Source organism: Clupea harengus, chromosome 4 (assembly GCF_900700415.2).
Source record: "Clupea harengus chromosome 4, Ch_v2.0.2, whole genome shotgun sequence".
NCBI classification, from domain to species: domain Eukaryota; kingdom Metazoa; phylum Chordata; class Actinopteri; order Clupeiformes; family Clupeidae; genus Clupea; species Clupea harengus.
In genome coordinates, this window is record NC_045155.1 from 4238384 (window position 1) to 4253383 (window position 15000).

The window sequence follows — 15000 nt, forward strand, 5'->3', positions numbered from 1 at the left end:
ACAAAGATGCCTTCATGAACATGTCACTGGGGTTGTCAAGTGGGCACCTTCCTTCCTCAGTGTTTCGTTGAATTAAACCGACGACACCGTCAGAAGTCTCAACAGTGGTGTCTGTCATCTCAGACCCACCCCCATCCATACTCACAACGGGTTAGGACACATGTCAATACCAGGGACAACAACAGATACACCTCAAGATACACAAGAAGATAGAGACAATCTTAATGTTCTTCAAAGCGTGTGAAAAAGACTTTAAAACAGAGTTTTGAAATTTTGAAAAGCCTTTATTGTCATTGTATTTGCATACAACGAAATTTGGTAGGCTACATATGCTCATGCCATCAGTGTGGAGCATATATCGTAAAGATGGGGTTACGCTGAGGGTCCCTTCTAAATGAGTAATCAGGACAAACCTTAATCATGAAAGAACCAAATGAGCTTTGAAGTGAATGGGAAGGGCTTTGAAGTAAGACATCACTCACAAACTTTTTTAGCCTAAAAACTGGTTCATAAGGTCAAATAACAAAATAGACGAGGCCGTTACTTTTTGCCCTCTGAGCTTGCTGTTAAAATAAGAAATATCTGCAATATATTTTAGCCAGCAGCTTTCACAATCTTGACATTACATCAAAAGAAATGGGGATTTAAATCCATGCATGTTTTCATGTTTTAATGCCATATTTTCAGTTGCAGATAGCCCTGTTAAGTGCAACATAAACAGTTTGTGAAGACATTTTTGAGGTCTGTCATTCAAGTACAAACAAATAAAATAAGAAGTACATCAGATTCAATGCCACACTGTTATCGGGCCTGCCTCATGCAAAAAGCTGATAGTAAGAAAGTACCCTGAAAGAAGCAATAGCCAGGCTTATAGAACATCACAAAGAGCACAGGAAAACAAGTCTGCCGATGTAGGGAAGTATTTGGCACAGATGTGATCCCATCCTGTTCAGCAGAGTACTGTAGGCAATATATCACATTGAAAAGTGCTTGAACTATTACCAGTATCCAAACTGACGGTTTCAGAAATATCTCCATTTTATAAAAATACACATCTTACTTTTAAGAATGAGCAGGCAATGTATGTAGCCTATGTCATGACAAAATACACATCATACATTCAGCAACATAAAAAATGATTAGTCTTAAAAAGGGAGTTCTCCTTCATTTGTCTCTCTATAAAAACAGATTTCCATTTCTTCAACACTGCCAAAAAATATACAAAAGTTAATAAATTGGATAATTCAAAGAGGAAATACACATAACAGCATTTTCCATTGTACACAAAATAACGGTCTTAGATTTATGGTTGATAAACAAAGTGCTTAGTTTCAGAAAGCAACAACAAAAGTTGAATGTGTGCTTATGAAGTGCAGGCATTTCCCACCACGTGTCTGCTGTACACTATCATCACAGACCAGTAAGAATTTCATCATAACAGCCGAAAATGAGAAAGGTGAAGTGTGACTTTCCGCTCCCTCTTTTCAAGTCTGCTCTGAAATACTCTGCACCGTTTTGTTAGTGAAAACAACCCACACTTCGGTTTCAAAGTGCTTTTGCCAAACGTGGGATGCTATATTTTCACTGCACTCCTCTACGGCTGGCTTTCGGATTTTATTCTCCCGGTGGTGCTTTTTCGGTTGTGTTGTTCAGCACCTCATCAATCTGGTCGTCTTCAATGACAACTGAAAGGGGGAGAAGACAGAATAATACAATGTCAAGATTATAGATCTAGGAATTATCCTTGTGCCACAAGAAAGAAAAATAAATATTTGTTGAATCTGTTGAAACAACATTAAACCAAAAGTGCTGACACTGCTAATAATTAGGCTATGCCACATGCCAACCTTAATTTAAGATAATTTGCTTATTCTCAGGCAGCATGGACACGTATACAACGGAGCAAGGGAAATATGACCAAAAAAAACAAGCATCAATTGACGGTTAGAGGTGATGCTGTGGACACAATCTGACTACCTCGGATAGCAGCAACCCTTTTCTTAATCGTTTAATTGTTATTATCAGGCGACTATTTTCTTCAGCGGTTCATCAAAGCGCACTTTAAGTCAGCCACAACTGATGTAAGACAGGAAAAATCCTCTCACCTCGTTTACTTCTTCCAATCTGTCCAAGTTTGGGGGGTCTTTTATTCTGCGACACACCAAATAAGTTATTGGTATTCTGCAAACGACAGGTAAGGGAGAGCTGATCCACATCTCCATCATCGTCATAATGAGTGATATTCTCCTCGTTGTAAGGCAACACTTCCGACATGGTGTTTTCAAACCAGTCACCAATGATCGATTAAAAATGGGAATTTGCTGAGGGGGGCGAGCCGCGTGCACGACCACTCTGATGTGACCGCGCGTCGAGGCAATCACGACCGATGGCAAAAAATAAAATGCGTAACCTGGCGTAGGCCCGTTACGTTTCGTCATGTGAAGTTTAGTTTTCAGAAAGAGTTGCATAATGAAAAGGTGCTGAGAATCCGATATTTTGAAAGTTATACATAAACTACATAAGTAAAACATAAATTCTGATGTAGAAAAAAATATGTAAATTGCCTACAGAACTGATGCATATGGATAGCCTAGCTGAAAATATTTACGCATGATGCCTCACTCCTCTTAAGTTAATATGATGTATTCTGTGGACAACCTGTCTGTTATGCTGTAACGTAGACTTGACTACATCCTTAAGTACGATAAACTAACCTGGTTTACATAGACTTTAAGTCATATGTTTGCATTCCATTAGTTTTTAAGTATGATCCTTCTGGATGCAACATAACATTACAGGCAGCTTGAAGCTCATTCTATCACGCATTACAGTACTTGGGCTGTCCGTCTGCCCTAATGAGTTGAAGGGCCGATTTTCAGTACGATTAAATCTCAATGGGGGTGCATGTGCATTAGCGCCAAATAACGTTGGGAACAAAATTGACCCATGATATTCATCTACAAATATCAGACCTCCTTAAATACCTATACAATCACCTCAAAATCTGCAGATCTTATTCTGCTTTATTAAATTATGGTGGACACTTCCCTCTGCTGGTCATTGTCAATCACTGCATTCACCACTAAAGACTTTGGAAAGAGAAAGGAAAGAGACTTAAATACGTTTTATTCTTGATAACAAAATTGTCATAGAAATACAATGTTCACTGTGCTCAGGGAAATGAAGGCAGAGCTGGCTTAAAATATTCAGATGATGATCAATGATTTCACCTTCAATTAAATGCAGTGAATAGTCATAAGGTGTAAGAAAATGTTACACTCTTCACAACTGCTTCAGTAAAACTATGACTGTAGCCTACTTTCAGACACATAAAATCTTCTTCTTTGGAAACTGCTAAATGAAGTCCATTGTTGCTTGTTCCTTTCAAAAAGGATAGAAGTCATTCATTTAAGCATTACCATTTACCAAGGACATAGATCAACTTCAACCCAATTCTAACACTCATTTTTATATGAGACCTGATACCGCAAAAATAAGACAGCAACGACATTTAATAAACAACCTTATTCTTTGAGCTTTATACAGAAAAGCTCAGCACACAAAACATGCTAGAGCAATTTAGTATGCACACATGTGTCTTGACACTCTTAAATTAAATCCTTACTGTTACCACATCCCTTGGTTCTTTCAGCTGTTGTAGAGGGGAACCACCCTGTCAATGGAAGCCCGGCAGATGGGGCACTTCTTGGGTAGAGGCAAGGCCAGGTAACAGGGCTCGCAGGTGCAGACATGGCCACACTCCAGGAAGACGCAGGTGCGTTGGGAGCTCAGACAGACGCTGCAGGCGCTGGCGGGCACATCAGCCTCATCTATCTGCAGCTTGTGCATGCGCTGCCGCTGCTCCTCCTTGAACTCCTCGAGGGCGCTGCGCTCCTGCTGACGCTTGCGCCGCAGCGTCCACTGCCGCCACATAATGTAGAGCAGTGTAGTGCAGGTGGCCAGCCCGAACAGGCCCGCCAGCAGCCTCCAGAGCCGAGCCCTGCTCTCCTGCTTGCCCAGCAGCGTGGCGTAGTCCTGCCGACTCAGGAAGTAGCGCAGGCCCTGCTTGGGTGGCTGCAGCTTGACCACGTTGTTGTCCAGCACCAACTCGCCCACGCCGGTCACGCACTCGCCCAACCGCAGCATCTCCTCGGTCTCGCGGATGCCCTTGGGCCGCTCGCCGCTGATGAAGTGGCCGATCACGTTGCCTAGGGATTGCACGGTGGGGTGGAAGGTCTCATAGGTGGTCTGCAGGTCGAGCTCAGACGCCTCAAGTGGCCGCACTACGCGCACTGTCATAGTCACCGCGTCGTCGTGGGAACACAGGTTAAAGGGGACTGTGTTGGTGCGCTGGTGGATGATCTTCTCATTTTCATTCCTAAAAAAGGTGATATGAAGATTTATGACAGCTCAGAACATTTTCAGATAGTTATAAATGAGGAAATCAGAAGCCAGAGTTGGCTAAGCACTCTTCCAACATAGAACACCATAAATACAGCCAATTCTTCTATTACTTACATTAGGGACATAATATAGGCTACCCAACTCAACACTAAAATAGTGAAGTTATTACGTCACACTAAAAATTTAAAATAGTGAAGTTATTACGTCACAGTAAAACAGCTAAGTAACGAACTTTACCAAAGGTGAGTTGTACGATTCCACACCATCTTCTTCTCCCGAAGAGTGAGTCGCTCAATGACTCCAGAGCAGTTGTCAACAAACTGACTGCTGAGTGTCTCTTTCACAGACCTCACCACCCCTAAATACCAGAGAAACTGTACAACATTACAGTTCAGGAAAAGCGCATAAAATATAACGCATGAACATCTGCCTTGTCAAGGTAGATGAGGATCTCACATGAGATTTTCATTTTTTATTATTAATAGGTTGTCATTTGGGTGTCAATACATCTACCAGCAGATGATATGCCTTACCTTCTATGACAGCGTATGGCACACATTTCCCTGGAGCCTCACTAAGGATGATTCTCAAATCCTGGTCTAGTGAAATTTTCTTGGCTTCCTGTGAAATTCATTTCAAGGTGAAGTTTAAAGACTGGATGCATTAGGGCAATGACGGTTGACACAGCAAGGTAAAATACAAACGTACTTACCTTCAGTCTATTCACTGTCGCTGCCTTCTGCCGATACACGGAGTACAGCACAGCTGTGACTGCTGAGCTGGTGGCCAGTAGAAGTGTTTGAGTGGTGGAGGGCCTCCCACTGGACTCCATCCTTCATTTGTCTAGGCACACCTGCGTGTTGTACCTAGAGATTACAAAGGATAACTGCTGAACGTTATTACTTGCCTACTCAGTTGTAGTGCGTCATGACTCATGTGCAACCAAACAAGTCAATGTATTACGAGTTCTAAATCTGTGCACTTACCAAAGCCTGAAGAATATCGAACCTAGTTGTAAGCTAGCAACTGTTGTTTTACCCTTAAGTTATACAAGTTTACATGCTGGTCGAGGGAATGAAACTGCTAATATGTAGATCAATAAATGAATAGACAACTTTTCTGTATTGTTATGGAGCAAGATGGCCAAAACATTTGTTGGAGGAGGTAGCTGCTTCGTTAAGTTACCTTTGGCTGCCTGGTTTAACATTAGCAAACAATTGGTGTTTTATCAACGAATGACAGAATCGAGACAACTAGTTAACGCTGCTGTCATTTTACAAAACATTTAAGTAAACGTTAATGACATAGCTAGCAGTTAGCTAGCCAACCAGCATACAGAGCCGGTATGGACTTTGACTTTCAATAGTAAAAGCAGCTAGGTAGGTTATCATGCTAGCTTTCTACTTCGTTGAAGCTCAGCATTAAAAGTGAGGTTGTTGTTAAGTATAAAAACATTTTATCTTTCAAGGCGACATTGTAGCGACAAATGAGAAACACAATTACCTTCTTTGCTAATGTTGTGGGAGGTAGCCAGTGCGTTCGTCACAGTGACGTGTCGCTGACATTAACGCAACTGTTTTTGGAATTTGGTCCCACGCAAATTTAAAGACGGACTAATATCAAAAACATCTAGACATTTAAGTCCAATTTAGCCCAAACAGACATCCCTTCTAAGCTAATGTTAACGAACCCTGCACTTCCGGTTAATTGCCTTTGGCAAACAGCAGATGGCAGTGTTGTCACGCTATGTTCTGTAACGTTTGTGGTCCCCAGGCGACTCTCCGTTAAATAGTTTAACGAGGAAAACATATCATCAGAAACTATCACATTAGCACATAAGATTGCCTCTCTCAGACGCACGTGCACACGCGCGCGCACACACACATACACGGGGTATTCATGAGAACCAGAAATTATCTAAATTGATTTAGGTGTTTTATAGAGGTAAACCAGAGGTCATGATGCAAACTTAAGAACAGCAGAATCCATCTGATGAATGCAAAATGGTGATATTGAGTGGAAAATGCTAATCTAATCTTGCACATTAATTCTCTGTCTTGTTAGGCCTACTGTGCTTACTTTACATCCTGCATACAGAATATGGATACAAATTACCTTTTTTGCTCGTGGTTTAAAAACAATTACTTGTTTTTATGGGAATTTTACCCTGCCATTCTCATATTAGGCCTACTTCAGTGCAAGGGAGTCGACTCTTGGTTTTGACCAAAGTATTGCTCCCAGATGGTTTCACTGGATTTAATATGTTCCAAAAACTGTGTGCAAACAGAGGAATGCCCTACGGTTGTGTTCTCTCACGGCAGGCATTAGATTAGAGAGTTTCTGTGAAGCCTTTCTGCCTAAGGGGCCATAGTTCTTTGCAGCTGCTACCCCACTCTACATATTAGCTGTTCATAGGGACGGATACCAAGATGCCAGGTAATTTACTTAGCAGCTGTAACCGACCAAAGGGTTGGGAGGACACATAATCAATTTCACTCTCACATCACAACAATGGTAAACTCTGGGTGACCTCTTCTGTCTGTCATGACCAGCACCTACTCTCCATACAATCTAACTGTAATAACATTCACTGACAAGGGAGCTATTCCTCATCTGAATGTTCCAGAGAAGGTGAGAGGTTGAATGCTGTGTTAAGCATGCAAAGAGCTCTACAGTCACTATCTTGTGATGGCATGGACACATATATAAACATCATGCCACCATGAACCCATTCAATTTCTGCAGAGATTTCACTCCATTTATAAAATCTCATATTCTCTAATGTCTTTAGCAATGTCTACATGATAGAGGAAGGTGCCTGATAGGAAATTCTGTTTGTAAGGAGTTATACAGTTGCAGGAGAAGGAACCTACCCCCCCCCCCCCTTCCCCAACCCATTTTCAATGCAGAGAAAACACACAAACCAGATTCATATTTAGTTTCCAAATTCGAAATGTATTTTTTGAAATCTCATCTTGGAACAAGGCTGTAAGTCCACATGTTAGACATGGTTTATTGTTTGCACATGAAGCCTTTAGATTAATGAGGAACAGGTTTAAAAAAACAAAAACAGGAAAAGGCAATTTAAAATTCCTCCCTCAAAGAATTAAAGGCATTTACCTGACTGAAAGTGATGGATACTTCAAAGGGTTCTAAGTGTTCTAATGACATCTAAGTAATGAGAACACCGTGTGACTGAGCCTCTGAGGAGAGGTGCAACTCGGTGCTGCGGAGCGCCTGACTCATGTGGACTACTAGAACATGCCCCGGGCCTTCACGTCAGCAGTACTGACCTTGTTGGAGGTAATGGACAAACATAAAAGGTACTTGGAAACAGCTGCCTTCTTGAAGGTTTCATGTCTACTTTGCAAAGACCTGCCGACGTTTTTTTGTAACCCCAACACCTCCGTTCTCTTGTCGGCAGCGCACTTACTTGTGATTAGATTACAGGTAGACCCTGGCCAGATGGAAAGACAGGCGTAGGGAAAGGAGCGCTGGGTAGCAGATGTGCTCAACTCAACTAGACGGAGCAAATCACTGGAGGCATGTGCAAGACGGCCGCAGATGCATCGCTTAACAAAAACAGCACCTCTGATGACCCTCAGCATTGCTGCCTTCATCGGTGCATAGACAACAGCTAGACATACACACACACACCTGTTTACAGTCCCCTGCACATGACAGAAATCAGAAGGACAAATGTCCACTAGGTGGGCTGAAATAGTATGTGCTAAAGAAGACGGGAGAGGAGGGTACGCTTGAGTGAACCAGAGAAAGTGTACTGGATTCAGGAGAAGGAATAAGAGAGGATGCCATCGGGACATTTTTACGAGGGAAAAACATTAAACATCTCAAGTTAATACCAACACACACATTCTATATAGTTGTAAAACAAGAGTCTCTGTTGTAGTTAAAGACACGATGGTTTGGTTCAAAATTAATATTTTTGCTTGTCCATGAGAACTGTTTTAGAAGCACGTTCTTGGAGTGGATATGATGTTAAAGATACAGGTTGTCCTTTCAGCTGCAATCAAATCACATTTGAATTTCAGAGTGTTCCTTTGTTCATTCTCAGCACATAACACGTAAAATCATCACGGTGCACATTATCTTACTTACTATTGCTTTTGACAGCACTGAGGTCACTGAAGTGCATCTATACCAGTGTCACGCCGTACTCTGACAACAAGCTTTTTGAGGGAAAATGGACTTACACTGATCGCTCCAGTTATTCCATCTCCTTATAGTTATTGTCATTTAAGCTACTTAATGTGCATTTATAAGGGGACGTGCATGTTTGAAGTCAAATTTCTACAAATAAATGGTTTTCATGACAGCTGCCTCGTGAGACATTCATGAAAAAATAACTATATACGCATTGCACAGAAATCCACTCTGAACATTAAATACTTCTTGAAGTCAGAAATGATTTGACTTGGATGAAGAGCATTATACCACAGATGTACCGCTTGTTCACAGACTGTCTTCACAAACTGTTTGGAAAAAGAGCGCACTCAGGCTCTCAAAATCTCTGAAATTGCTATGCTAATGTTTCACTCCTCTCACAGTTTCATTGCAACTGAAACAGCAGTATTGTTGTTTTATTCAATGTTATATCATATTCAACATTATGATTGAAAATACTGACATTACATTAATTCATAAACCAGGTTATCAATGTTTAAAGAATATGCCAATATGTCATGAAATATTGTTTGTGGGTAATTTACCTCAGAGGAAAGGAAAAGAATAGTATCACAATAAGCTTGTTTTGCTGTGCAGTCCTGGTTTGTGTTCAATAATGATCTGCACTATACTTTTGTGTCAGATTATGGTAAAGGTTTTTGGATGGATAGAAAAAAATACCGGCCTTTATTACCTGAAATAGTATGGATCCAGAAAATATTACGACACATCCACTTAACCAGTTGACTGATTATGTATTCTTTATAAATAGTGGAGCATGTAACAGCTCACATTTTAAATGAAAGAACCTAATGTCAACCTGTTATTTTGGAAAAGAAAAATATCTTGCCATTTCCTTGAGCCTATTTTTTATTCACACAGAAAATGTGTGCAACCAATCAGAGAAACGTCCATGGCACTTAAAGATATTAAAATTTAGCCTTTTATTGAGGGGCACACCATGAAGTTGGACTGCTGCCCTTGAGGAGGGCTGAACAAAAAGGCAGCAGATGAAAGATGGAGTCATTTGGCAAAGGGTTTCATTTTCCTCTCTCCAGGGACTTTAAGTGGCTTGGCACATCTACGTTCATCCTCTTACATAACGCACCATTCGGATGAGGCACAGTGTTCTAAATGTGTGCCGTGCTAACGGGACACATTGAGGAGTAGATCGAACGGGGAACAAATCACCAAAGCATGACTAAAGGGGATTGTTTCTCATGCCCCCTAAATGATTAAGCAAATATTGTAAGGTATTACACGTTCAGATTTGCCGTTGTTGCAGATTAACATTGCTTAACGTGAACTTTAGTTTAACATGAACATTAAATTACTTCCTATAAGTGTCTACATTGTCTGCACATAAGTACCTCACCCCAGTTCAATCTGTCTTTTTTTTTTTTCTTAAATGTACATGGATGCACTCCTCCCCCGCAATCAATACTGGACCAGTCAACATCGTAAATCAGCAGCAGCTCTTGAACCACATCAGCAGAGCGTCTGGGAAATGCTCTGAATCCATCCTCATCAGGGACAAAAGAGAGGAGGCCTGTCCATCTACCAAGCCTGTACTGATTACAATATCAGCTAAATTGAAATTCTTAAATGTCACTGTCAGTTTTACTTATCAGTGTAGCCTTAACAAGGATTTTCAGCATATTACTCTTTTTGCCCACCCCGATGAAGAAAGATATCGTCAGAAATGTTTCTACAATTATTTTATCCAAGCATGTAATGGTATTTCACCAAAGCAGGGGTTATCTGAACATGAAGCAAAGGAAGGCACTCTCCCCTGTCATCTGGCAGGACTCATTCTTTATGGTGAGTATTGCATTGCCACTGCCCTCCTGTATGGCTATCAATCAAGCATCTAGTAGACAGGCCTTTGCTGCTGAGCCTTGTGCATTGATTACAATGTCTTGGATAAGCCTAGCATGATGAAGAGAGAACCAAATTCAATTAGCTTGGCCAGCTAAATGGGAAATATGGAAGCAAATATATTGCAAGCCGATCAAAGAGCCAGTTTGCAGAATGAATTGAAAGTAATACAACAAAAGAAATCATTTCTTCCAAGCCAAGGGTTTAGATAAGAGTAATTGGATTGATTCGGAAGTGCTCCGCTATTCGGATCCTGCATGCAAAAGGAAAGCGCTGATAACACAGTACTAGACAAAAGGAGGGCAAACAGAACTTGTGGCTGCTCAGCAGCGCAAACCCACTGCTGAAAATAAGGCAGGCTATTCAGAAGTGACAGTTATTGTCAGTTATTTGCCATCTACGATCCGGGGGGGGACATTTCCTGTATTTCCTCTCCAGTGGCAGTCTGCTGGAAGAGTCTTAATGAGAAGAAGAAACAAACAGTCATTATAAAGCGTAATGGCTCTCTTCATCGCTCCACAGGGGCACTGTTGATTATCTGGGAGGGTGTGTATCTCCCCACTTATCCAAGGAAACAAACCATGAAAATGCATAACAGTGACTGACATCTGTGTGTTACATGACCGTTACCACATACTTTCATCATTATACAATAGAGATTATTATTGTACTAGTCATAACAATGACATGTATGTGAAAGTAGAATGATTTAGGGTACAACGATGATATTTGCCCAGGCCCACCCCTGTTTTTTTTTTTAAACAAAAAAATGGTGCAGTGAAGATAGCAACAGCTCATTTATTACTCATTCAACAGGAAAAAAAATTACCAGAGAACGGCACACATCCACTATCGTGTTATATTTGCTCCTGTGAACACATCCTTAGTAACAATTTGCTCCTGAAGATAAGGCACTGAGAGAGCAGGAATCAGCACAGAGTCAGAAAATGAATGGGGACTAATATGAATGCAAATGGGCACTAATTTGACCTGGAGTCCCGTACAGGGGCGGCTCGTCCATAAGGGCGATTGGGGCGACGCACTGCCTAGGGGAAAAGAAAAAAAAAAAAAAAAAAAAAAACTCCTTATGTATAAACGCAATATCCTTGTAAGTCGCGTAAATGACACGTAAATTTAAATGTAATATTTTTTTTTCTGTCGGATTCTACCACTAGACCGTCTGATCTGTCTCAGTATGTCATTGTCGAATCAGGTAACAGTCGTTCAGTCAGCCTAAAGTCGTGCTTCAAATGGCCCCACCCCTTCTGGGGCGATTTGGGGCGAAATGAAAATCGCCCCAGACCTCTCCCATTGACTCCCATGTTAAATCAATTTTTTTCACAAAACAGAGCTCTCAATGCATTCTCTATGGCTTCCGGGAGGGCTCGCCTCCTGGTCCTGTCATAAGTAGTGGACGTAAAAGCCTATACGAACGTCATACAGCTTCGACGGAGGCATATTCTGTCAAGATGGCTGCCCTGTCCAGTGCAATAACTCGATTCGCTCTTTGACAGAAACTCCTTTTTAGTCGGCGTACTAATGAAGATAAATTGACAACAAAACAATTAGGACTTCCTAGACCAAATGTATCCATTCAACAGGTTTCTACAAAGGGAGGGAAATCCTACATCCAAGAAAAGAAAATCGCGTGGCTAATGCGGTCTGTATTTCATATACCACTGTCACTTTTCATAGGTTTTACAGTGTGTTTCACAGTTCGCTTCTTGCACTAACACTGAATAATATTTTATGTGATGACTTATTTTGCTTTTGTAAGCCAATACTTTCAAGATCAGTCAATAAATATTGTTGTTTTTGACTTATGTTACCCCTTCTTTATGATGTTACTGGACATATCATGTGTCCTGTTAAGCTATGTTACATCATACAACATTTGAGACACGTGGATAATGAAAAAGTGGGATAATTTAATGTGGAGCCACATCATGTTTGCTTATGAAGGCTCCTGGATGCAACTTTCTTCTATAGCTTTCCACCTGTAACTTGCTACTCTAGCTATGTAGCAAGAGGGGACATATTACTGTTGTGTGCTGCCAATAGTGGACAAAAAGGTATTGCTGTATGAGTTAATCAGCTAACTTAATGTACTTACTGAATGGGTCGCCTTAATCATTATAAAAAAAATTGCCCCCCCTGAGAATTTTTTCAGGAGCCGCCACTGGTCCCGTACCTCCTCATGTCATTCATCAGCTCTCCGCTCTGCCCACGATGGCCCTCCCTCCCATGATAAGGTCCGTGCCACACAGGAGCATCCATCTCAGTAAAGGCCAGCCTGACGTGGATGACTTCAGCACTGCGAGGCCCGTGTGAATCTCCTGTGGCACGCAGGGAGCTGCGTCCAATTACAGCTCTATGTTCTGTCATTAAGACTGCACTATCACAAATGGACTTGTGTTTTCCCATGACGCTCAGCTGCTGGAGAGAGGGAGAGCGCAAAGGAGTCACAACACAATCTCAAAGGAGCCATATCCTCCCTACCAGAGGTTAACTAGGGAACGAACAATTAAATTGTTGTGCTTAGATACCCCTTGAAATGTATAACGCAGCCTCATGTTAATGGACGCATACAACTGATTTACTCCTCAGGCCCCTCTGAGGAGGCAACATGGTTGAAAAGAGCACTCTCTCATCTATCCAAAAAAAAGCTAAAAACGTCAGTTATCGCTCTCGGTGATATGTTTGACATTTCGCTGTTTGGAGCCTCTAGTGTTTTTGGGTCACTAAGTGAAGTTACTGTAGTGAAGCTAAATCTAAGAATAGTTGAATAGCTGAAAAGTTGTGTTCGAGTGTGATGTGAACATGAAAGGAGACGGAGCGATGCACCATTTTGTGAGAAGTGGACCGTGCGGAAAAAAAACAACTATTTTCGGTTGCTCCATTCTAGGACGACCTGGTACAGCATGCTTGCAGCTATGAGAATTTTGAATTCATACGATTTTTTTTAAATGACCCTTAGATGCAGGAAGTATTGATTTGATTTACTGTACATCCTATTCTGACTTTGTCCCATCCCTATACATTCAGATTGTCCTATTACTTTAAACACGTACTGTGCAGAAAGTTATGAGCTGTCCATAATTTTCCTCCTTGCTTCACCAGACACAGTAAGAATAAAAATGATGATCTGAGAGAAGTGATGCATGGCCTCAGGTTTCCAAACACTTGTGCTTAAAAACATCATTACATAACAACCTGAGTCCACCTCATTTTAACATGGATAAACAGCTCATTGGGACGTGGACGTGTGCTCTCGTGGGGAACTAACATCATGTTCTGTATCTGTCATCATTGCCCTGTTTCATTAATGGCCGTTCAGGTGGCAACCGTAGTCAAGAGCGAGCTTCTCTGTTTGAGTCAGCCCTTCATATGGAGACTTCATCTCGCTGTGACAAATGCACTCCCTGTCTCTGGCCTGGCCCCTATGAGGCAGATAGATGTTTTGCTCAGAGTGATTCATGGCTGTTGCTCCCCTTTGCTAGTCTCCTTCCCTTAAATGGCACACAGTCAGTCAGGTGCAAACCAGAGGCTAAAAACAGAGGGCTTCATTGTAAGGTCTGAACTCTGTGTTATTTTAGAAATTCTGCATTTGGTATGATGAAGTAGGAGAGAGAGCTTAAAATGGACTACGTTCTTTAGGAAGATTTTGAGTGGGGAAAACAAGTCTGACTGCTCCACCACATTGTATCCTATATCAAATAATAATTACTCGAGCTCTTTGGGGAGATTTTTGCTAGATTTGGCTGTCCTATAGCCTGAGGTGATGAGGGTAGTCAGCCTGCGTTGATCATTAACATTAAAATTCAGTAGTTGAAGCTCTGTGCTGTTCCATTTAAAGGTTATTCGACTTGCCTTTGAATTACTGTGGGTTTCATTTTAAAGCATCAGTTTCATTTCATTCAATGTAATCTATACTCCATCTTATTTGATCCCTGGAATCCCTTTTAAGAAATAGAATTCACATGAATGCTGGTATCAAGAAATAATCTTGCATCTTGCCAGCAAAGGGCAATTCAGTGTCTTTAGTAGTTTCCCCATAGCAGAGCTTTAAAGTAAATTAAGTTAGTATAGTTGGAGCTGTACCTTTGAGAATCTCAACCACATTTCGAATTCCTTGATATGCTTTGACTCACTAGAGAATAAAGAGTGTGTTTCAAATGCAGAGAAACCACAGCAAAGCCCTGGCAGATCACACAGTTACACTGTAAACTGTCACAATCTACCGTCAAAAATATTTTTGCTTTGGAAATGAAAACTCAAGGGCAGGGAGAAATGAAAGGGACTGAAGGATGAAAGAGTTAAGCAGAGGATGCTAAAACACCAGGCTGTGTTCCAAGCACCGCTCTGCTCTCAGTGATGCAGCCAGACGGTAGAGAGGGAGAGTGAGGGAGGGAGGGAATGAGAGCAGAGAGAGAGGAGGAGGAGGAGGATGAGGAGAGGAAGGAGGAGCGAGCGAGCGGTGGAACTGACTGGTTCAGGCTTACCGTTCTCTCAGTATCTCTCCAGTGCGTGGCA

General features: G+C 41.5%; 3 protein-coding genes across 4 annotated transcripts in view; 1 reads left to right on the plus strand and 2 right to left on the minus strand.

Annotated features, from left to right (window-relative positions):
• Positions 1–263: 263 nt before the first annotated feature.
• camk2n1b (calcium/calmodulin-dependent protein kinase II inhibitor 1b) lies at positions 264–2396 on the minus strand. The gene is made up of 2 exons (XM_012841688.3): positions 2106–2396; positions 264–1685 (listed from the first exon to the last, which is right to left on the minus strand). The coding sequence occupies exons 1-2, from the start codon at positions 2272–2274 to the stop codon at positions 1615–1617; spliced, it is 240 nt and encodes a 79-aa protein (XP_012697142.1). The 5' UTR covers positions 2275–2396; the 3' UTR covers positions 264–1614.
• Positions 2397–3109: 713 nt separating this feature from the next.
• Positions 3110–6117, minus strand: mul1b (mitochondrial E3 ubiquitin protein ligase 1b). 2 transcript variants are annotated; one of them, XM_012841732.3, is made up of 5 exons: positions 5908–6117; positions 5117–5270; positions 4938–5025; positions 4642–4762; positions 3110–4378 (listed from the first exon to the last, which is right to left on the minus strand). In XM_012841732.3, exons 2-5 carry the CDS (start codon positions 5234–5236, stop codon positions 3649–3651), a joined length of 1059 nt encoding a protein of 352 aa, XP_012697186.2. In that variant the 5' UTR covers positions 5237–5270; positions 5908–6117; the 3' UTR covers positions 3110–3648. The 2 variants fall into 2 exon arrangements, with proteins under 2 accessions (XP_012697186.2, XP_031421701.1); XM_031565841.2 differs by having other exon boundaries at positions 5117–5290.
• Positions 6118–14941: 8824 nt separating this feature from the next.
• The window catches only part of fam43b (family with sequence similarity 43 member B), a 2632-nt gene continuing 2573 nt past the window's right edge, over positions 14942–15000 (plus strand). The window contains exon 1 of the mRNA XM_031565504.2: positions 14942–15000. This exon is cut by the window's right edge and continues 2573 nt beyond it. The gene's annotated coding sequence lies outside the window, so the exon portion shown is untranslated.

Excerpts from the sequence above, each read along its gene's own strand:
- camk2n1b (XM_012841688.3), bottom strand. The coding sequence starts at position 2,274 with ATGTCGGAAGTGTTGCCTTACAACGAGGAGAATATCACTCATTATGAC. Across the intron at positions 1,686-2,105 it reads GATTGGAAGAAGTAAACGAG|TTGTCATTGAAGACGACCAG; the intron begins GTGAGAGGATTT and ends TCCCCCTTTCAG.
- mul1b (XM_012841732.3), bottom strand. The coding sequence starts at position 5,236 with ATGGAGTCCAGTGGGAGGCCCTCCACCACTCAAACACTTCTACTGGCC. Across the intron at positions 4,763-4,937 it reads GCCATACGCTGTCATAGAAG|GGGTGGTGAGGTCTGTGAAA; the intron begins GTAAGGCATATC and ends TCTGGTATTTAG. Across the intron at positions 4,379-4,641 it reads AATCGTACAACTCACCTTTG|GAATGAAAATGAGAAGATCA; the intron begins GTAAAGTTCGTT and ends CACCTTTTTTAG.